At 42.2% G+C, this 24,346-nt stretch overlaps 1 protein-coding gene across 1 annotated transcript in view; it reads right to left on the reverse strand.

The window, feature by feature from the left end:
- Positions 1–24,346, reverse strand: part of Alk (anaplastic lymphoma receptor tyrosine kinase) — a 701,863-nt gene that overhangs the window by 186,321 nt on the left and 491,196 nt on the right. Inside the window, exon 5 of the mRNA XM_005400546.2 lies at positions 7,046–7,173. Within this exon, the coding sequence (XP_005400603.1) occupies positions 7,046–7,173 (128 nt within the window). The remainder of the gene's footprint in view (positions 1–7,045; positions 7,174–24,346) is intronic.

Here is a 24,346-nt window from a genome sequence, read left to right on the forward strand (position 1 = left end):
TGTCTTTCTGTTTCTTGTTGGCATGGGATAAGCAGCTGCTCTCCTCCATGCCTTTCCACATGCTTTTGGAGCCAGCTGACCATGAACTGAACCCACTGAAACAGTAAGCCAAATAAACTACTCCTCCTTTAAGTGGTGTGTTGAGTATTTTGTTCCAGTGATGGGAAAGTGATGAATACAAAAATGTATTAATATAACTGTTCTGACTTGTATATTTTAAGTAAATACAGAGTTATAGAATCAGAAAAACTGGAGATAATAGGAGCATTGGAAATCAGACTGTCCTGTGGTTCTCAAGGTATATTTCATAAAAAGCCATTGTAGGAGATGTCAGAGACTATATAACAAATGGGTTCTGTGCCCTATCCTTTCTCTAAGGCAAGTCTACTTGTATAGTTTTATATACTAAACTACTATATAAGACCTTGAAGTAAGGGTTCAACCTCTAAAATTCTAAAAAGAAAAAAAAAGATTGTAGTTCAAATATCCTCAATGTAGCCCCAGAGAAGATATTTCTGTATCTCCAATTCTGTGGACATGTGTTTCAAAGTATATGTAGTAGTGGGACTGTGTTCAACACTTCGTTTCCTTCTTTTTCCTAAGCCCCAGAAATTGGTGGAATAACCCCTCATGATGAAGGGGAGGGTTATGACATCCTGCATAAAGAATCCATCAAAGGTGATGTGTATGCAGGTGTCTCCATTGTGTATGGGATCTAAGTTTCTTGTTGAAAATCTGTTAGTAAGTTGAGTATAGCTCTCACCTGAGAAACTTCAGATGTTGTTTTTTTGTAGGTTCCTAAGAGAAGGGAAATTAAATTGACCTACAACAAAAATCTTTAGGAACCATTTGTGGCTGTTTTATTTTCATGGGTGGATCCTCTGCAGCTTCTTGTTTCCATGTTGACTGGTAAGTGGTCTATCTCTACCTTTGACCATTGCGGGAAGGGAGAGAAAAGTGTTGGATTGGTTTCTTAAAAAATTGAGAAGTTGACCATAAGGGACAGGCAGAAAGCACATTAAATTGGTCAGTAATTTAGTATGTCAAATCTCAAGGAAAATCTTTGGGTCTTTATTCATTCTATTTCCACATGATGAGAAAGTCAGGTTCTTCCAGCAGTGACCTTTCGTAGAAAGCAGAAAGATATGGTAGCTAAGAGCAAAGATCTTGAAGATGGCTGGACACAATTCCAGCATGAGCTGTGTAACTTTGGAGTAATTACTTAGCTTTCCATACCTTGATTTCTCTGTTTATATAATGGGAGTGGTGATAATAATGATACATACCTCACACCACTGTTGTAAGGATTGTGTTACTATAATCAACATGCACAAGATAGGGCCTGGCATATGGAAGTACTGGTGAGTGGTGATGCACATGTTTATGAACTGCACACAGATCACTGTCAAATCCTTTTGAGGAAGTCCTGCCCATTTTGACCTAAGTTTTCCTGTAGGCATCTCTGAAGCTGGGGGGTCCTAATGAATGTCCTGCGGTCCTATTGCTCAGGTGAAGAGAAGTTTTGAAAGTGCACTAAGGGTTCCCTGAGAGCCTAGGCCTGGGTGTCTCTGGGGGTTTATATCTTTCTCTCAGTTTTGCTGAAAGTAAAAACTATTGTTTCCAAGGCTGTAAAACAGGAGTAGCATTTATTAATTGACTGATTGGCTGATCTGTCAACAAGTGTCAACAATATGATATTTCCTATGAGGTTAACGTTATGCTAACTCCACCCTTAAGAAAGAATAGAGATACAGAACAAGACTTCAAACCTCAGATTAGGGTCCCAAATTGACTAACTGAAAAGATTATAAAGCAGCCACTGAATTTAGATGGAGACAACAATGTCTTCTGAGCAAAATAGCTACAAATGATGGTTTCATCACTGTCTTAGCTTTTTTTTTTCTTATTGCTGAGACAAAATGCTGGCATGCAAAGTTAAAGAAGGAAAGGTTTATTGTAGCTCACAGTTTCTAGAAATTTTAGTTCTTTTTTTTTTTTTTTTTTTTTTTTTTTTTTTTTTTTTTTTTCTCCGGTACCAGGAACCGAACTCACGACCTTGCGCTTGCCAGGCAGGCGCTTTTGCCGCTGAGCTAAATCCCCAGCCCTAGAAATTTTAGTTCTTAGCTGGCTGACTCCAAGGCAGAGTGGCATGGAAGATGGGCATTATACAGGAGAAATAATTCATGGCAGGCAGAAGGCAGCAAAGCAGCAAAGTATCAAGCAATGATAGCAGCCCTCTTTCTGTTCCTTATATTCTATCCAGGCTTCTTGACTTTAGAGTGGGTAGCACCCACACCCAAGGTGGGCTTTCCCATTATCTATACCTGGAACTATGCCAAATCAATCAGTGGACTAATTGAATAATGAAACATCCTTGATCCTACCATCACACACTTAATCCCAGCATCATACCCTCCAGATGCAGCCACTTCTGAAAAGCCTACCTATGGCCACATGAAGCTTTGGGGGGACATCTAGACACAAGTCAGAATACTCACCCTAGGAAATGAGAAGATAGCTTACTGTGGCTCCCATATTTAACTATGTTCTGACATGAAAGGCAGTGAGAAGTTACTGATGTTTCATGAAAGTGCTGTAAGGAGGAGGGAACACTGAGAATTTGGCAGTGTGTGTGTGTGTGTGTGTGTGTGTGTGTGCGCGCGCGCGCGTGCTAATGACATTAGAGATACCAACTGCCTCCTGTCAAGGTCAAAGTTATTATTTGAAGAATATGAGAAGAATAGGGCTCATGGCTAAGAAAATGAACCAGAAGGGTACATTCGAAAGATAGCAAAGTAGCACTTGGACAGTAACAGGTAGAATCCAAGGCAGTAACAAGTCTAGGGCTCAAGGTTATGGCCATGTGGGTATAGAGATCAGAGGAATAGGAAGAGCCATACATGATCTAAGGTTTCCACTAGTACATGAAACCTCAGCTTTATACATTCCACAATGACAGTATAATGGACAAAACATGGCTCTGTGGTCAGATCAATTTAGGACCTGGTTTTCTTGCTAATTGAAAGCCTTGGCAAGTTTTGAAGCTTGTATGAGCTTCAGCTTCCTTATTGTAAAATGAGAATAGACTGTGATTCACAGAATGTTATGGTTTTGGGTCCCCAAAGCTCATGTGTTTGGGTGGTAATTGGATTACAAGGGTATTAGAGCTGACTTGGTATTAGCAGCTGGTCTGCAGCAAGAGTTGGGTTGATGAGAGTGTAATCTGGAAGGGTATCTGGCTCTTTTCTTGACTCTTCCTGCTTCCCTGCCATCATGATGTGAGAAGTTTTTCCTCTGTTATGTTCCTCTGCCATGCTGTCCTGGTTTGGAGCCAGTGGACTATGGATTGAAACCTCTACAAACTGTGAGCCAAAATAAACCTTTCTTCCTTTAAATTGTGGGTGTCAGGCATTATGTTTCAGTGATGAGAAAGTAACTAAGATGCAACATTGCAGTGGTAAAGCTTGCATGACATAGCACAGGCCAAGGGCTGACACTGTGCCTTGGCACATGTGAGTGCTCCATCAAGGTTAGCTTTTATTACTAAGAGCCCATATTAATTGAGCATCTATAATGCGTACACACTATGACCCATGTAAGGATTTAAAGAGGAAATAGACGTGATCACTGTCCTGATGCCAGTCACAGTCAGACACTATCTCTGATATTGGGAAGTAGGAGGAAAATGTTCAAATGGGAAAGAAAGCAAGGAAGGGGAAGAGGGAAGGAAAGGAAGGAAAAGGAAAAAAGAGAATAGAAGGAAAAGTGGTAATAAAGCTTTCGTAAATAAGGAAGGGAAGAAGGGTTGAAGGAAGGGGATGGGAATGGGGAAAGAGAAGAGTCAAGATATACTATGTATAGGCACAAATTCCCTATGATGAATGTGATCATTATGTATATCTAACATGTAGCAATAAAATTAACTAAAGAAAAAGATACTAGGGCCAGGGGTGGAATGTTATGGTTTGTGTCTGGATGTCCCCCCAAAGCCTCATGCACTCATGGGGCGAGCTTCTAGTGGTTATGATTGATTCATGGTACAATGTTGGGATTATGGGTGTGAGTGCTACACCTGCCCTGGTGTGGGTAGTTTGCATACAATGTAAGGGAGGGAAAGAGGCTGCTTGCCAGCACTCCTCCTCCCTTTTGCTCTTGTTGCTTTGCTATCTTCTGCCTCCATGAACTATTGCCCTCTGCCATGTGCCACTCTGCCTTGGAGCCAGCCAAGTATGGACTGACACCTCCACAAACTGCAAACTAAATAAACTTTCCTTCCTTAATTTTGCATGTCAGGTGTTTTGTCTTAGCAATGAGAAAAGTAACCAAGACAGCATATCCTATGGTGTTTCTCTAAATTAACTAAAACAATACCTCTCTTGGTGCAGGCCAAGAAAGAGCTATAGAGCTCTACAGCTGTATTTCTCCTCACTGGCTATCTATACGTCATCATGATGGGACCAAGTTATTATTAGAAAATAGATATCTTGCAGATCAATCTATAGCCCTGGCTTACATGTGGCTTGCATTGTCCATCCCTCAGAGATAGCATTTATTTCCTTTTCTCTCTTCTTTCTCATGGTCTACTCAAAGCAAGGAACCCAGACCCTCTAGACACTTGCCACATCAAATAGACCTTAAATATGCCTCAAGAAAAAAACCCTCAGAAATCTCATTTCATTTAAATATGTGAGTATAGCTTTAGGAGATACTTCCCTATATTTGAAACTCTTCTCTATCACCTGAATTTGTCCCACTATGGGATAGAGAGTTGGATGCTCTAAGGAAACTCTGAGATTGCTTTATTCTTCTCTGCTCTCTTTCTTACACAATAACACTAATCCCTGTACTTTCCTTCATGGCTATGATGTTACATGAGCGAGGAGAGCAGAAAAGGAGTGCAGAAAATGAGTGTTTCTTCATGAAGACTATCTGCACTTGAACCTGGGCTTCTGGACCTGGAGCCTGGAAGGTGGTAGCTGCACGGTAAAAACTTCTCCAGGATATTTGACCAGGATGCTTTCCCTAAGGACTCAGAAGCACATTTGTCTTCCTTCTCCTTTAAGGGACTGAGTGCCCTGCCAGCGGTAATTTCCTGGGTCACTAGATAAACTTTAGGAAGGTTAACTTGGGTTTCCTAAGGCCAGAGAAGCAAACAAGAAAGAGGTTTCTTAAGCTCCACAATAGGCCAAAAATGCAACAGAAAGTAGAGAAGAAAAATTTTGTAGGTGAAAGGGAATTGCAAAGTAAGAGAGGAAATATCTGTACAATCAGCTGGCATCCTTAATTTGAATGTGCAAGAAAATTTTGCAGTATTTGTTGCTGGGCCTGATATCTGGATCTTTGCATACTCTTACTTTCTTTTCCTAATGTTACTGAAATGAGATTTGGCCAATTCTAGAAACTGCTATTTTCTCTCTGTCAGATTCCTGTTAACTGGTTGCATTTCAACACATGAATGCTTTTGGATGGTATGTAGACCCTGGGCATCTGCAAAGCTTGATGATTTCGAGAAAGAGAGACACAAATCTCTGAGCTCATGAGCGGAGAAACATTTGAATGATCTCCTGGCTTGCTCCCAAAGAACACGTTTCTCATCTCTTGCCTCATCTCACAGGTTAACTGCCTTTTCAACTTGAACTGAAGTTCAATCTATCACATTATGGTGATTTTTCTTTTCCCTACATATAAACTAGTTTTGATTAAAAGAATAAGAGCAAAAACAACAAAATACATTTATGAAAGTTCGTTAAGACTGGCACTGGATGAAGAACCATAGCAATTCAAGGATCAGGGTGGGTAGGAGTTCCCTAGCTAAGGGAGTTGCTGCCCTACACCACCTCCAACAGGAACAGGTTCAAATCCAGATGACTATTGCATTCTATAGACCTTTGTGGTTGTTTAAGAGTAGTCTAAATTCCCACAATTCCTTCCTATCCATGATTTATCTTTGCGTGTCCAGACCACAGGTTCCAAGGATGACAGTGCCCTTCATGAAACTCCAGGCAGAGGCAGGAATAGCAGGAGTATGGCAGTAATAAAAGTGACTGTGAAATAATACAGGATGTTTATAATTATGACTCTGGGCCTACTGAAAAATCAAGGAAAGATAAACCTCATATCTATTCATGATTCATGTCATCCTGATTATGAATTAGCTTCGAGACAATGTTTAATGAAAGATAAATGTGAAGTATAATTTTGAAAACAAGAACAGAAGATCAAAAACTATGCATAAGAAAGTGAAAAGCTTACCACAAACATACACTACTGTGTAACTACTATGATGGAGTATGACACTGGGTTCAGAATTTCCTGCTAGCTAAAGCAAACAGGAAAAGAAAACCAACAAGTGACTCTTCAGGAGAGATAGTCCTTCTCTTGGTTAATACTGTACTTATAGATTCTGAAATAAATTCATAATGTGGGAGTTATGCAAAAGGAATCCAATGACATAGCGGACCATGCCTCAATGGTTTTTACAAAGCAACCTAAATATTTTATATATAACTATTTACCATGTTTTATTTTAATATCTTAACTACAACCATTAAAAATAGTTGTAAGTTCTGCTTCAGGGGAAAAAAGCAAAATAAATAAATGTCATTAAGTCATGGGGAGCAAGAGGAATGGGTAGAGATATAAGTGGAATAAAAATGTCAGGATGCTGGTAACTGTTGGAATTGGATGGAAGGTACTCAATGGCCCATAGCAAGTACTATTCTATTTACTTAGTATGTATTAAAAAATTTCCATAATGAAATATTTGTAGAAAAAATAGGTGAAAGTATTTGGCAGCCATGGAAGTTGAGCCAATATGTCAACCAAGAAGACCATGTTTTATTTGGTGAAGTTAAATAGACATGATTTTATTCTGGATCTTTGGAAATTAGTTAAGTAGGTTGTGGTGCACTTGATAATATTGAGGACCAACCCCAAAACACTAGATTTTTCTACATAAGTGTGCATATGCCCAGCTAAGCACGGTAGCAGGTTACTGTTACATCTAAGACAGTAAGGAGAGGAGGAGAAAGGCAGATTCAGATACCTTCACTGCAGTTCTTCAGGGCAAAGAAGTCCACTGCAGACAGGCTTCGGTTTCCACTGGAGATATATTCCAGGGCCACTCGGAAGGGGTTCTCTGGGCGCCCGATTCTTCCTTGCAGTACCGTCCAGCTGGTCACATTGGAGAGCAGAGGAGGAAAGTATAGAGAAAGAGTGATCAGAAGCAGGCTTCACCTGCAGAGAGGCCCTCACTCCTGCAGTGACTTTGGGGCTTACAGCTCCATGGGCACCCCTTGAGGTGCCGAGGATGTGGAGAGAAACATGCAAACTTTGCTCCCTTCTTGTCCAGCTAACTAACTTAGAAATGTGATTTTCGAACTCAAGCCCTTGGCATTTCTTTTGCCATATTATTTTAAATCATCTGTAGATCTTTGAACTCTTTCAGTAGCTAGTCTTATAAGGGAAAGCGACACATACTTGAGAAAAAGCAGCAGCAGAGTCCAGGAAAAGTTTTCAAAATATTTATCAGCCTACTCATAATTATCTCTGGAAAGAATACTTGGCTTTTGAAATTTTATCTGTGTCAAAGTCTCAGAACCCTCAGGTGTTGTATATAGTTCCCTAAGGGAAGTTAGCAAGAGTTATTTATTTACTGAAGCAAAATTAAAGTGCACCGAAGCATGTATTTTGGGGTAAAAGGTACCTAAGATTGACGTGGACTTTGTAAAAAAGTGCAAACAGAAGAAGATGGAAGCAGGTCAAACGGTGGGCTCTGCATCCACCTGTAATCAAGGATACTGACACCATCAGAGAATAGGGAATAAACTAAATGAACACTTTTACACCTTGCTCATGCTATTAACCTTTTAGGATAGCCTCCTGTCACTGATTGGAACATCAAATTTATTTTATCAACACACACGCACATACACACACACATATATAGTATACATAGAAAATTTTGTCTCTGTATAAAAATTTATACACATACAACACACAAACACAAGCTATTTTGTGTGGTAAACGGAAAGTACTTGTACTATTTCATATTTTCTTTCCTCAAAAAACCAATTTCAGTGACATATAGTAAATTACATGTACTAAAATGAATAACTTGATGAATTAAAGTGTATAAATTGGTGAGTTGGGGCTTGAGTATACAATGCACCCATGAAATCATCACATTTTCTTATTTTCTTATGGCTAGGCTTAGGCATGGCAGTATAAGCTGTAAGGGATTTATGGAAAAATCTACATTTCCCCTACGTCTTATTTACAATTTTTGATCTTGCTCCCAAAATGTAAAGTAATGATCACGGTAAGAAACTTCTTAAAACTCAAGAAATCAGAAAAGTAGGTAAAAGAAGATAAGTTACCCATTGTGCAGCTATAACCACAGTTACTACCTTGGCGAACAACCCTTTGACTGTCATTGTACATAAACAAGACCATCCTACATAGGCTTCTATATGATTCCACTCGCCCAGTCAATGATGTGTCATAAACAATAAATACAGATTATAACGTCATTTACTTGATGATCTTTTTAACAAATGTGCATTGCTTCTGATTTCTTCTGTGCATGATCATGCTGAAGCTAACTATGTATGCTCATCTCAATACTGCCTTAGGGCAAAGTCCTAAATCAGAGTCAGAGTGTATGCCCAGTTCCAACTCGGAAGCATATTGTCAGTTCTCCCGCAGAATCAGAAGGCTCATTTCCTCAGTTACTTGCTAACACTGGATCCTGCCAAATCTTTCTTGTCTCTGCTAACTTTTGGCGAGGAAATTATTATTCAAGGCAATCACTGACCTCTCAAGGGGGTGCTGTTGGATGGCAGGTTTGTCTCTGGTCCCTGGCATGCGGCTGGGCATGCAGTGGGGATGTACTGAATGAAGGAGGTACTTTGCTCTCTCTCTCTGTGCTCTTCTGTAGTTAATTCAGATTGCTGGAGTCAACTCTTCAGCCGTTTAATAAAAGTGTATTAAGTTTCTCCACAATAGATGCTGTAGAAAGGCTTATTGCTGCTGTAAAGTTTGTTCTGTTACTGTACCCAGAAGAATTTCTATCCAAAATAAAACCAGTGCAACTGAATGAGGAAAAGGAGGCCTTTCAGTGTAAGTGTGGTACTGTCAAAGAAAGAAATATCTGAAAAGAAAATGTAAAAGAGGGGTTCCTAAGGAAAACAAACAAACAATTTGTCTTGTCCTGAAACATAAAGGACCCTATTTTTGAGGAAAGATGGTAGCAAAAGGCACGAGTATTCATATTCTGCCAAAAGCATAGCTCTCTGCTCCAAGGAATGATGGATTTTAATTCCAGGTACACAGTGGCCCTCGACAATGATTTCCATTTCTATATTGGCACTAGCCCTCTGGATAAATGTGTCAAGAGTTTTAGGAATTAGTTTCTGAGTTACCGATGCAATAACTTTTGTCTGAAATTCTCTGGCCTCCCATAGTTTACTGCTGCAACTTTAATAACTTTTAGAGCAGTTGCCAAACATGTAGTATTTTTTATCCAGGGAAGCCGGGACTAGAAAAGGGCAAGCTTATACCTAGGGTCAGATTTGTTTAAGGGACAGCCAAAAACAGGGAAAAATGAATGCAAGCTCTCTTCTCCACCTGCCTCCATTTTTTGTTTACATCCCATTGCTCATGGAACTAGCTCATTAGGGTTCTGCTTGCCGTGCTTTGCCAGGTGGCAGCTCTGCTTACACTTACAAGGGCAGTAGGTTGTATTCTGACCTACAGCCTCCTAGAAACAAACGTGCAACTGAACCCTTGTGCTGGGGATTTGTGACCGTGTTAGCACTGGTTTCTCGATCAATCAATCTGACGGTGTAGGATGTCCACCTGGAATGTAGGAAGCCAGAAGGACTCTATGGACAGCCTGTCACAGTCCATTATCCTCTGCATGTCTCTCTGGAGCTCTCTAGTTCCAATTTTGCCTCTACTCCTCATCTGCCTGATAACTTTTAACAGGCGCTTTTCTCCAATGCCCAGAAATTTTGGATGTGTTCTGATCAATTGTAATTCTCAGGCAGAGAAAGTGCTTCCAAATTTGAATGAATTTTCTGAGGAAAACAGGGACCACCCACTTCAGGTGAATGACTACATCATGATGAACACATTAGAATCTACTGAAGAAAGGAGAGTTGGTCTGTGAATGTCAAGGCCCATTTCTGACCTAGAGGTCAGAGGTAATATTCACTGAATTGGCAACGGAGTCTTAGATTCTGGTCCTGGGTTTCCTTGAACCTGGGAAGACATGAACCTCCTTGGATTTTAATTTCCTTATCAGCAGAATGTAGGCACTGAAAGAAAAGTTCTCTAATGACCCTTATGGATCTGATGCCTATACTTCTGTGTGAGATTACAGGAGTCCTAGTGACAGAACATTTTATGAAACCCTGGAAACTGCAATTAACAAATAATATCTCACAGCGATGAGAGAAGAGGGATTAGTCGTAAAACTACAGATCTATTTATGCAGAGGTTCCATTCCATCCTTGTTGGAGAAATGGAGACTTACCTGAGGTCACAAATTGGGTTTCCTATAGACCTAAAATTAGTATTCCTCTTAGACTGCAAGAACGTGAGACAGTACAACATATGGATCACTTGCATTTCACAATCACTTGCATTTCATATCATAAGAGATAGAGAAGGTTATATCTGCATAGCATTACTGAGAATGGGGTCACCAGTCTGGGTTTTGAGGAGAGACATTCCAGCCAGACAATGGAATATGCTGTCAAAAAATTCACAAAAATATCGTAAGAATTTCTGACATGGAAACAAAAAGAATCTCTAAGCCCGCCCTCCAGGTTAGTCTCCACATGTTTAAAGAAAACTGTCTGGCATGTCTGATGTAAGACAAGCTACTGATGAGGCTGAAGGGTTGGCAGCCATGATTCGAGAGAGTGAAGGCACCAAGTTATTTTAAGTCCAGAACAAAGGGGCAGTTCGTGACAGCACACGAGGCCATGCATGGCAGGTAACAAGACACAGAATGTGTCTTACTTTGCTGTACAGTATCCCAATGGGCAGAATACTGATATCAGCTGCTTCTCAAGAGGAGCCTTCTAACCCTACAAGGTACTTACTGGGATGCCTTTTGGAGATAGTTTTGGCTGCTTCAGTACAGTGAGGGCTGCACTTGGTCCTCAGCTTTACTCTCTACTAGCTATGTGACCTTAGAGAAGTGATTTAACTTAGTTGAGTTTCTGTTTGCCTTACATTAAAGTTGGAGGTCATAATGCCAGGGTTGCTGGATTGTAGTGAGGATTTGTGAGTAAGATGCACGCAAAGTGACTGGAGCAATTTCTTGTACATAGTAGGGCCTCAATAAAGTGAGCTATTCTTATAGGACTCCACAGCCTTCTTCATGGAGCCATGCAAATATCTATACCTCCTCTCATTTATAAAATTCAAGGTGGAAAAGGAATGTTAGTTGATAAAAGAGGATGGGAAAGGCATTTACAATTTCTAAATAGCAGCCACCATATTTTTTTTAACCAGCAAAGAACTTAGTTAAATGGATCTTCATATGAAAAACAATCTCCCAAATTATGTTGGAATATCTCCATAGGAAGATATATTGGATTATGATAGCAATCAACATTCTTCTCAGAACCCTCCAAAGATTCCCATCTCAATTAATGTAACATTTATTTTCTGTCTTCACAGTTTTCTGTATGATATGAAAAGATCCTTTGTGTCTAATTCTAGAGTTGAGTCACATTCCATTTCCCAGGTATTTACTGATATGCTGTTGCACACTAGATAAAGTGTAGATGTTCTGGGTTTAGGATTTGGCTTGTACTCAGGAGTGTACAGACTGATGAAAAATAATACATACCAACATTTAAAGTGAATGGCAGCTGTTTGGAGCTGGGTGAGTGATGCAGGTACTATATGCTATTGAAGCACAGAAGGTGAAATGACGTTTCAGACTGGGAGATCAGGATAGGTGTAATTTGAGGGTGGGTTGTAAGGAGGGGGCAGGAGATGGGAAAAAGGAAATGGGGGAAAAAGATTAGAACAATTGCACAAACACAGCCTCCTAGATAGTATGTATTTAGTGAACAGACAGACTAGTCTTATTGGAGTGAATGTGTTTCACTGGTGTCTACAGGGAGAATAGCCTCTGGATCTTCACTCCTTACCTCCTTAATGTCAGAGTTCTGGATCATTCATCACTGTGTGTCCAGTATTTTGTACATTGTAGATGTGCAACAAATACTTGTTGAATGAGAAGACAAATGCATAAACAGATTTCCATTAAATCAGACAAGATTCTAGCATTCTTAGCCAAAATATATGTGTCAGTGGAGCTGAGTGAATTCCAAAACTCACATCAATTCATTAACGTTAGCTGTCATTCACTGAACTGACAATGATGTCTTCTCTGTTATAAGGAATTCAAGGATTAGGGAAATTTAAGGGTTGCAGAATGGAGGTAGTATGTATGACCACAGGGTTCATCACATAACTCTTGGTCCAACTTTTAGTGTGAGCTAATCCACAGGAAACAGTGAATTGCAGCAATTGAGATCTGGCGGGTATCTGAGTTCTCAAGGAGAAGCATTCTCATCTGATATACATAAATTCTCTCTACTATGCAAATCAGGCTTGGACCAAGTTAGTATGAACAGTATCTACAGCAGCAAAACCAGTAGTAATAGCACTGAAAATGTAATCAGCAATACCACTAACATTTACTGAAGGCCTACTCTGTGTTCTGCTTGGAGCTGAGTTTTAAATGCAAGTTAGAGAGTCTGCAAAGTCTTCACACATTATTTTTCTTGTTGTTGTTGTTTTATTTTATTTTGGTACTGGGAGTCAAACTCAGGACCTTGTCAGGCAGACGCTTGTGCCACTGAGCTATATCCCCAGGCCCCACACACATTATGTTAGCCAGCTTTCCATTGCTGTGACAAGATACCCTAGAAAATCAATTTAAAGGAGGAAAGAGGTATTGTGGCTCATAGTTTCACAGTTTTCAGCTAATGGTTGACATGTTCCATTGCTATGGGCCAGTGGAGTGGATGAGGTGGACCATGCTCACTTCCTAATGGCCAAACAGGAGAGAGGGAGAGGGAGAGAGAGGTGAAATTTGAGGATGGGTTGTGGGGAGAGGGTGTGAGTTGGGGAAAAGGAAATGCAGAAAAAAATTGGAATGAACACATGAATGAAGCCTCCTAGGTAGTGTGTGTTTAGAGAACAGGTATATGTTTAGATAGGGAGAGATTAAGAGAGAGACGGGGTGGGGAGGGTCTGAGGACAAGACCTAATCTCCAAGAGAATACCCGCAAGACCCATTACCTTCAACTAGGCCTTACCTCCTAAATTTTCATCACTTCCTACTAATGCCATCAAACTATGAATCTGTCAGTAGGTGGATGAGGTTAGAGGCCTCGTGATCTGAGCACATCCCTGAAGACCTCACCTCTGCATATTGCTGCATTGAGAACCAAACCTTCAACCCATAAGCCCTTAGGGCAGACTGTAGATCCAAACTGTAACAGACCAGAGTAACACCATCTTATCCTGCCCTTCTTGACACCTGGAGGTTAGAAACTGTCTTCCTAAGGTTTCATTTCATTTCTGGCCCTGGTGAACACAGCTGGGGGCCTGAAGATACAAGACATAGTCATGACTATGTTCTGCACTGGTCATGACAGCCATGCCATTTAGGTGGTAATGAACCTTTGAGCTGGAACAGCCAAAGTCATGAGTTAGGTAGAGGATGTCAGAAGCCACATAAATCAGACAGGCAGCCAAGTCCTTGTCACACAGAACTCCATCATGTGATGAACATTATTATTACAAAGCATGACCCTGTCATAGCTCAGCCTGCACTACTGACATTCCGCTACATGTGTCTTCGCTAAGGCTCTCTCTTGACAAGTTTTGGACAAGGTGCAAAGTGGTGAAGATTTGTTAGAAACAAGGAACTGAGCCTGTGGGAGCTTGTCCACATCAATACAGTAGGAGAAAAAGCCCAGTTGTACCTCTTCTCATAATCTTATCCTACATGAAAAACTCATGCATAACTTTCAAGTTTTCCTTAAAATATATTTAGTAGTAATTCTGCAGCAAATATAAACCATTCAGCATTATTTTTTATTGTTTCCATTAAATCAGCCTGCATTTAAGCTATTTTTATGGGAGATAGAAGGGGAAAGATGCCACATCAATGTAAATTATAATGTGAAGTCTTTGTTGCTTGTTAATTTTCTGTAAAATAATAACACAGGGCATGTGGCATGGGGTCTTTTATCCAGATGGCCTCGGCTTTGTTATTCACTTGCCCTTCACTATGTGTGAGAAGTTAGATGAATGTGCTCTGGAGAGGACTGAATATGGCTGGTAATGAGATTTCAGGTTGAGTCAAGACCTGGGTTCCCATTGGCCCATGGTCAAAGCAAGCTGCTCTGAGGCTCAAGGTGGCCCCTGGCTTGGCAGGTGGGGGGTCTGCAGTGTAAAATGCTGCTAAGGTAGGATGGGGTCCCTAGGGCACAGGTTGATCTGGTGGAGGCTTAGCATCAGCAGTTAGAAAGCAGTTTAATTTCATCAGACATATTGTATAGGTGACAGATATGGAAGGTGGCGTGGATTTCCTAAACTGTTTTTCTAGTTTTTTTCCTCATTCTTTGAAACATGGGAAAAACAGTGTTTCTTGGCCTCTCCTCAGCTGCTTTTAATTTTCCTCCCTTCCTCTGTTTTCCTTTCTTCACGAGAAATACATTCATTCAGAACGGAAACTCCGGAGCTGTGCTGCCTATTTTATAATCTCAGTTTTGCCTCTTATTGGCTGTGTGACTTCAGGCCTGGTCCTGATCTAACTTCTCTGGGCCCAGATTTCATAGCCATAGTCATAAGGAAAAACTGTCATAGAGGAAGAATTTTTCTATGGCCCACATATGACCAACTTGTTTGCCAGATTAGCACAAGATGTACATTTTATATTCAGTAAAGCACCCTGTGCATGTTCAAGGTTATTCTTTAGGACCCTTGCACCCTCTACTATCACTGGAGTTATACATGCATTGAAGGTCTACTGTGTCTATTCATGCAGTCTACTCATTAATAATGGGGGAAGAAAAGTGTGAATACTATAGAAGATTGTAAATCATTACAAATCATTGCTGCTGAATTAGATGTGAAGAACATAGCAGGAAAATGAGGAAAAATCCAGAAAGCCTCTGGAAAACCTTACAGGCATTGTAATGTTATTTCCATTTTAAAGAAATGGGACATCATGGATAAGGTGTCATGAGTGATTTACAGGAAAGACAATGCAGAGCTCCAATGAACGGAACATACTAGAGGCAGAGGACTTGGCCTTACATCAAGAATTGTCACGTTAACCTGCATTTAGCAGCTGCAAGTTAGAATGTTTCAGGCTATAAGTGGATTTCCAAGCAACTATTGATCCCAACCTTATTGTCTAAAAGAGCATCTTCTTTGTTCTGGTGTGTATAAAGAAATACATACAGAATTCACTAGCATTTTGTCTCTTCATTTTAAAGAAGATATGCTGATTATTCAGGCCAAAAAAATCAAGACACAGAAAACTTCAAATTAAGAGCAGCATCCCAGAGAACCCAGAAGTTTTTCTTTGTCTCCCTCTGAAGTTTGGGTTGGATCCCCTGCCAGCCACCTCCTTCTGCAGCAGCTGCTGAACACCACCCTTCCTATCAGAGAACTGCAGGTTGAGACTCACTTGGACGCTGGGCAGGAAAAGTGGCGCATTTGTTCCGTGCTGGCATTTCGGAAGTCACAGAGAATTACAGAAGAGCAAGCAAGGGGATCCCAGCGGGATTTCCCACTCTACAGACTCGCCAGACAATCTTTCTGGCAGGGTAGGTGGTGGGTTTTCCTTGAATAGAGTCCCAGGTTAATGTTTTTTGTTTTCTATTTCCATATAAAAGGAGATACGGATATATCACCCAGTAGGAATCTGGAATTTGGTTTCCTAACTTTTCCTTTCAGTAACTGTTTAGTACCAAATCACCGTGTATAAAGTGCCTTTGATTTAGCTTTTTGTCAAATTAATTGTCCCTTTAGAGAAGGATAAAGACAACACTGAAACCTGAAATGAGCCACTTCTACAGTGATCCTCTTTCAGGCCTGTCTACTGTTAGCTCAAGCCCTACATCCTGAGTGGGGCTGGGGTTAGAGCAGCCAACCTGGGCCCCCACCTCAGAGCTCTTCCCAGGATTTCTCAGCCTCAACGCAGCCCTCCCTGCTCTCAAAGGATATCCAGCCGCCCAGAATGCTCCTAATAGAGGCAGCTTAAATGCCATTTAATGTGTTAACGTATTGATTGGTTCAAATAAGAACATAAGCCTCAGAGCCAAGCAAAATGCTGATGCCCAAACTCAGAGTTTCTATTTCAGTCATAAATCTCTGTGCTGGAACTTCATATGGCAGTATGGACCTGGTCATAAACCATGGTCTCAAGCTAATTCTGTAGCTGGGAAAAGTGGTCAGTGAAAAAAGGGTGGGGGAGTCTTGCAAAGAGGGGAAGAAGAGCCCACAGACTTCTATCACTTGAGATGATCCTCAGTGCCACACACTGCACCTGCTCTGCCCTTTCCAGGAGTGGGACATGACTGCTAGAGCCTTTGACAAGTGGGGTTCTTATGCCTTTCTGAGCCCCTGGTATAGAGGGGGGCTCAAGCAGTGTTACACAGTGCCTATACTATACTGCAGCAAGTGTTATGGCTTGTATCTAGATGTACCTCCAAGGCCTCATGCACTCATAGGTGGGGCTTTTCAGAGGTGGCTGGATCATGAGCATGTGATATCAGATTATGGATGTGATGACTGGGTCAGTCCACTGACTGGTTTAGCATAGTTCTGGGCGTGACTAATGGGAAGGCTCACCCTGGGTGTGGGTGACACCAGCCAATAGTCTTGTAGCCTGGATGGAATAAAAAGGGAAAGAAAGGCTTGCTGCTGGCTGCTTCATGCCTGCCATGCCATGGACTATTTCTCCTCTGCTCTGTTGCCCTGCCTTGGAGCCAACCAACTATGGACTAAAATCTCTATAAACCCTGAGCCAAAATAAACCTTTCCTCCTTTCACTTTTGGTGTTGGGTAGTTTGTCCCAACAAAGAGAAAATAAGTAAAATGACATTATTGCAGAGATAATATTGGCATGGGTGTTGGAAGCCATGTCTAAATTCCTCAAGTAACAGAGAAGGACTGAGCCCCAGGACCATAGCAGCTGCCACTATGGGGCCAAAGGAAGCTTCCATTTTGCAATCTATGCCAGGAATAATCTCTTTAAACTCAGTCCTGCCTCTGTCTCCCTGCACATGTCAAGACTGTTTCACACCTCTTTATATTTTGCTTGTGGTGTTCTCTGTACCCCAAATCTTCTTTCTACTTTTAACCTCCTATGCTGCTTTGCTCTGATCAAGTCTTATCTTGGTATCTTTGAGGAATATAACTCCCAGGTTGATGAGGTAACAAGGGTGTGATGTGAGAGGTGAACAAGGATAAGATGTACCTAATCCTACCTGGTAAGTTTTTGAAGAAAGCTTCATGAAGGTGGTTACATTTGCTACCAGTGGTTGGCTTACCTTGGTCCTATAGGGTGGGCAGGGTGTCATTTGTTGAATTTTGTCTCCTACTCTCTTGAAAGTTATGTTAAAGTCTTAACATTTACTGCCTCAGAATGTAATCTCACTTGGAAATAGTGTTTTTGTACAGGTAATTAAGTTTCAATGAAATCATTAGGGTAGACCCGAATCCAGTGACTACGTTCTTATAAAGAGGGGGATTTGGGCACAGAGACAGATAGACATGTAGGAAGAAGCCCATATGAAAATGAAGGAAGACACTGGTGTGATATTTCTACAAGCCGAGTACATCAAAGGTAATCTGCAAATTATAGAAGCTACAGAGAGCCCTGGAACAGATCCACAGCCCCAGAGGAATTAACCCTTGATCATGGATAACTTGATCTTGGATTTCTACCCTCTACAGCTGTCAGACAATAAAGTTTGTTTACTTTATTGGTGGTAATTTGTTATGGAAGTCCTCACAAACTAGTAGAGTTGGACAAGTCAAAGCCACCCCCACTAACTGGAAAAACACCCTGTTTGGTATTTTTATAAGATATTTTCTCTGAGGTGACCAGCTCAGGGACAAACAGCCCACAGGCTGCCAAGGAACAACTTCCTTACAATTCAGCCCCATTTTCCTGGGAGCCAGAAACTGCACAGGACATTTTCCTACACATTAACCTCTGCTCTCAGATACATAACATCCGCATTGCCTTCGGGCAGGCCCCTCTGTAGACTGACACTAGGAAGCCCTTACTAATAACCCAGGAATCATGGGCCTGTTAGATTTGCCCAGCGTAATGCTCACACCATTAAGCCATGCTTGAAGAAGCTAATGGAATTTAGATTTCAGGCTTCTACCATGTCAGCCAAGCGGGAGCTTTCCAGAACACAGCAAACAACTGCCTGAGCAGTACTGAGATTGTGCCAATGACATGTTCACCTGGGAGTCAATTTCAGGGCTCGAACTGCCACCACCAATTTTCAAAAGACTTTAGAGGGTCAGTTTAAAATTTGGCCTGGAATTCTTAAAGGTGCTGAGCCTGCACCAGAGACAGAGATACAAGGAAGAGGCAGGATAAACTGGGCTGCGGCTGGGTTGGGCAGGAACCACCAGGCAGGGGGCCAGGCTTTTCTCCCCTCTTCTGAATCTTCCCTGACTTTGAGTATTTACACTGAAAAAGCCCCAGATACCCAGAATCCTTTGACAAGTTTCCTGATCATATAAACTGGAAGCTGTGACTCCCAGAAAGGCTAGGCTTCTGTTTTTGACTGGTTCTGGCTTCTAATGAAACATTTAATTGATAAGAGCTTGGGGAATGGCCCCCTATGATACAGGAATACCTACCTCATCATCCTTTATCTGCCTTTCAAGAAGTATATGCAAATTGCCTTAAGAAAGGGCTGGCTGGGTACTCAAATGTCACCACAGCCACTAGTGAACCTGCAGCTTTGTTAAAAAAGAAAAACCAAGGAGAAACCTCCAAAGAGTCAATAAAAACTGGCTCCTGAGAGGAGGTAAAACCTAACTCTCTGTCCAGGCCTTTTAGTCACAGAAGCTGATATCTAACTGCTTGGCACATTTCTTACAGACCTGAATGGAAGAACAGAAGCCCCTGCTCCTTTTCGATCAACAGCATCGTCAAAGAGCAGAAGACTCAGGAATGGACTGTGACAAAGGCTGGGATGGTGGAGTGTGGCCCTTGAGCTCCTGCCTCCAGTGGTTTCATAGTTCCGCCAGTAGCTTAGAGCAGGTTCAAAGACCTCCTTCAACATGGCCCTAAGCCTTGGCTTCACAGGGCTGCTGGCTTCTGTGCTGAAGCAGTTGGAGCACACTCATCTGAGCGTCTTCTTAGTTAGAGTGGGGCTTGTGGGGTACATACTGCTCAGGGTGCCTGAAAGCTGTAGAAGGGGTCTATGCCTCACAAGAGTCTCTGGCTCTGGACACCTGCTGGTTGGTGTCATCCAAATAGTGGTGGTAGTAATTGTTATGTTCTCATTAGATCATACTTAGCAGAATTCCTCTCACTCCTTGGACACTAACTCTATTCCAGACACTGCAAAGGAATTCTTCAGAGCTGTCTCATTTGTTTTAGGAGCTGGAAGGTGAAGGAATTGTAGCCCTCATTGTACAAATAAGAACACTGAGATTTTAGGCGGTGAAGTATCTTGTTCTAGATTTATAAGGAATAGAGCTGAGACTCCAGCGAAAACCTGTAGAACAGTTGTTTTTGCTCTGTACAGAAGCAGAATGCAAACTCAGGATGCTACAGAGCATGGTATGGAGAAGGATGGGATCAGACCCTCAGAGATTCCCATACATTCAGAGCCAAGAGGAACCCCAGACATTGTTGAGATAGATAGGGCTCAGAGTGAGCCCTCAAGAAACTAACTACAGCCCTTACCACATGTAGCAGAAGGTCTAAACCATGGCAAAGATGGACCCTCAGTTCAGAATGCTGTTTCACAAAGTGAGTTTTCCTGGGGTTAGCCCTATAGGGCCCTCAGCTCAGCACATTTGCCCCCACCAGAGGGGGCTTTGTGATTCTACACAACCAACCTCTTATCTGAGTCTTATGTCCCACCCCCCCGGGCCATAAGATGGTCTTACTCCCATTTCCACATGGCCAGCCAGCGTAGAATGAAGAACTGGAGAGTCTGCCCAGAGGAACGGCTCAGAAGTGCTAGGGCTCTTCCCTCTACCTGTTGATGACCCTGCAAATAGGAAGTGTCTCAGAGCGTGGGATCTAACTGCCGTGTTTTCTGCCTGGTGTTTGTACAAAAGGAGCCTGAACGATGATGTGTAGCCTATTTCTGGAGCTGTCCCTCGGTAGGGACATAAGGGGGTTATGGAGGGCTGGTGTTGGGGGATGCTAGAATGAATCCAGGGTGGCACACTCCTCCTTCCTTGGCATTTTCATGGGGTGAAAATGAACATTGGTTTGTATAGGATAGGACAGGGATAATGTATTACTCTTCCCATTTCACAGATGAGAAAACAGGCCTGGGAATAAGAAAGAAATTAACTTTTTAGATAGAAAAAGAATACAGACACTAGGATCCTAGGATCTGTACCATGCCTGCTCCTTATAGCTTCTTGCTAAAGTGAGTAAAGATAACTGGGGGCCCCTTAGACCTCACCTATGACTACTTGGCTCTGTGTATGGTTGGTTGTGTGGACCCAAGTATAGAACTTGGATCATTAATAAACCTCTAGTTTTCCTTTTTTGCCCCTTAACCTCTTTGGTGAGGTCCCTTTATCACAGCTAGAGCTGCTTCTTACTCAGCGTGGGGGTCTTCCAACAGAAGCAGATATTTTTGGTCCACCATTAAACCTAAACCTTCTTCCAGTAACTGGTACTCCGGATACAGAGGTATCCATTTCTGCCTTACAGATCCTTCTTTCCAGGTACACAAGCACTAAATGACATCCTGGGGGTGGCTTCTTTGCCTACTTGCACTCCTGACATCCTGCTTTAGTCCCTTGCTCTACAACGGATCCACCTGGCTCTTTGGGGAGCAGTGAGAGCTTGCTCTTCTCTGCCTCATGACATGGCTGCCCTTTGCAGGCTGTTGCATCTTCTGAGTCCTCCTTCTATCTTTGGTGCTGCTAGTGGTGGTGAAGTCCCATTTCCATACTCCACAAACCCCTCAGGGCACATCTGCTTTTCCTTTCCCCAAAGCATCCCAGAGCTCTGTAGATCTCACTGGAAGGATCTCTCCTTTTCTTGGGCCTCCCACCTGAGTTCCACCACTCTGTTTGTTTCTTATGGAGTGATTCTCAGTACGCATGTGCATGTTCACAGAATTGTACCACTTTTTAAACAACCATGGGTGAGCATGGACATCCTAACACATCTGTTTCTTGCTTCCTATCAGAGACTGGGGGAGTGGGGCTGGGTAGGAACATGATCCTTAAACTCAAGACTCCTTAAGACTCCTTTCCCAAGAACCCTGAGCTTCATGATAGGATGGCACATGGGGCTTGATGTTTTCCAGCTGCATGGTGAGACCTCACATGCAGGCCCTCCAAAAGGGGGTGATGCAAGTTGAGTATTCAGATTGGCAATGTCCCAGGGACCACTGTGTGGAAATAATGGAAGTCTTTTAACCGAGGTATCTAAGAGAGCGATTAAAAGGGAATTGCAATTATTGAGCCCAGAGGTAAAATTTCAGAACTGGCCCATAAATCCTGGTCTGACATGAAATTTAAAACTCCCCAATGGTCTTCAGTGCCATATTAAAAGGGTTTTAATACTAAGAGGTAGAAATAATGAATGATAATCGGGTATTTTCTGTGGAAACAGAGGCGTCTCTGAGGGCTGGGCTGGTGGGAAACTGTGGGTTACAGCATCCTGGGCTTGTTTTGTACCTCTCACTTCACACGTGATCAGGCAGGAAGGGGAGGGAACTGGTAGTGGGTATGGAGTGGCAAGCCAGCTGAACCACTGCTCAGTAAACTTTGCCTGAGCTCTGCTGAAAGCCAGAGGCTCAAACAGTCTATTCCACTCTGGGCCAGTTGTAGGGAGCAGGAGCCTGGCAGAGGGGTGGGCAATGTGTGGTCTGTGGGATTCTCCAGCTCCTGGCCTCTTCTTGACTTCTGGAGGTCTCACAGCCCTGCGCCCTCTTGGCACGTGTCCTAGTGTGAGCAGACGCTGTGCATGGAGGACTGTGGTCCAGAGGAAGAATGATTGAGCCAGAAATCCCTGGCTCAAGAACCAGCTCCTTTCACCAGCTGGATGGCTTTGGCTTAGTCATTTTACCTCTTTGGTCATGGTTCCTCTATTTTATCAACTTTCTACAAGCCTATTGAAAAGAAGAACTGGCAGAATGAATAGGTGAGTGCTTTGAAGTGCATGTTATGAAATGTGTCTATGGCTTTGGCATCTGTTTGTTAGTGTTCCCTTACATGTGGCGATTCTCTTATGGGCTTATTAGAAATCTTTTCTTTTAATATTTGGTGGCCAGGGGCTGGGGATTTAGCTCAGCGGCAAAAGTGCCTGCCTGGCAAGCGCAAGGTCGTGAGTTTGGTTCCCGGTATCGGAGAAAAACCAAAAAAAAAAAAAAAAAAATTTGGTGGCCAAAATACAGCTAGATGGCTCCTGAGGCTCCTTTCAGCTTCTGGATACTAGGGTGATGGTGGTACTTTGTACTGGTCTGGGCAGCATGGCAAAACTCAGGTTAGTTCTCCCTAGGACTTGGACTGCACCACCAGCCTCACCTGGAGCATGATGTTTTCAGCTAGGTGCAGCACAGCATCAGTTTATGTTGTCTTGTTGTCATTTCACATCCTCCGTCTCTTCATTTCTCTACACACTATCCCAAATCCTTTCTGTATAAGCTGTTATCAAACTAGATTTTTAGTCCTACGGATTGCGGCTCAAAAGCGGCTGGTTTTCTGACCTAACTGCAGGCCCATGACACTTCCAACAGAAAATTTTCACAACTGTGGTTTCCAGAATATAGATTTTTGTCATTTGTGGTCTTAGCTCTCCTGCTGAGCTTTGGGTCACCAGCAGACCGGGTCACCTATGAAATACGGCAGTGCAACACATCTTTTAACACTCTGCCTGGAATGCAGACAGTGCCAACCAAAGGTTAGACTCCCCCTCTACCACCAGCTTGACCACACACTAAAAACACGGAAGAACCAAAGGCAAGGAGCGTTCTTCGGCATTTTCAGTAGAGGTACACCTTCCAGGTGGACAAGACTTGCTCACTGTGCTGCTTTGTATAAAGTTTTCAATTTGCTAAGCACATACCTATCAAAACATAGAGGAAAACACTGCCAAAAGAATTGCCTCAGTCAAGACAGTCTACATTCGTCCCACCCCAACCCATTCCCCTTTCTTAATAAGTTCAACTCTATTGAATATGCTTTTGCAGGGCTTGTTGCCTGTGTGGGTCATCATATTCTTTGGAATCATCACATTTTTCTAAAGGTTCCAAAACCACTTCTGCAGAAACTTGTATACACTGTTACTGGGGTTGATATATTTAAATTAAAAAAATTTTTGATTGACCCTAAAGTAAACACAATCCTAAAAACAGCACTGAAATCTTTCCATTTAAATCTAAAAATTAAATTGTCTATAAAAGAGATCTAATCACATTAGCCCAATTTCCTTCGCAGCAGAGAATATGTAAGTATTTACTCAAATAGAACAGTTTACAGTGCAGATTTCTTGACATAAAGAATGACTTTAACCAACTAACACTGCCATCCAGCATGAAGAAAACATGCCACATCAGTCTACAGTCAGTGTTCCAGCAGTAGGACAAAGGAAGTAGAAGATAAGAACACCACCATCAAGGAATTTTTGGCTCTAAAGAATGAAGCATAGTATAAATTAAAAGGCAAAGAAGCCCAAAGCTTATATAAGCAATTTCAGTGATTCCAACAAACACTTATTAAATGTAGTGAGTGCCAGGCATTGTGGTAGGTACTGGATGGATGCTTGGACCCAATTCCTGCCCTGGAGAAAACTTATATTCAAGAATTTTCACCTTCAGGCCATCTCTGCATGTGCAGAACATTCAAAGTCAAGGAGAGCTTAGTCCAGCATGGGACTGGCTTAATTAATCAGGGGAAAGCAGAAACTGAAGAAAGTAGAGGCAAAGAAACACATTTCAGACAGTTACCATGGCATGAGAAAAAGCAGCACTGAAGTCCTTCCACCCAGCTCCAGGGATGAGGGGTGCGAATTTCTTGACATGGTAGCAGGGAAGTGGGTATGTGTGTTTGGGATCCTACCATA

This window comes from Chinchilla lanigera, unplaced genomic scaffold, assembly GCF_000276665.1.
Source record: "Chinchilla lanigera isolate Chin_1 unplaced genomic scaffold, ChiLan1.0 scaffold00068, whole genome shotgun sequence".
In the NCBI taxonomy this organism is placed as follows: Eukaryota; Metazoa; Chordata; class Mammalia; order Rodentia; family Chinchillidae; genus Chinchilla; species Chinchilla lanigera.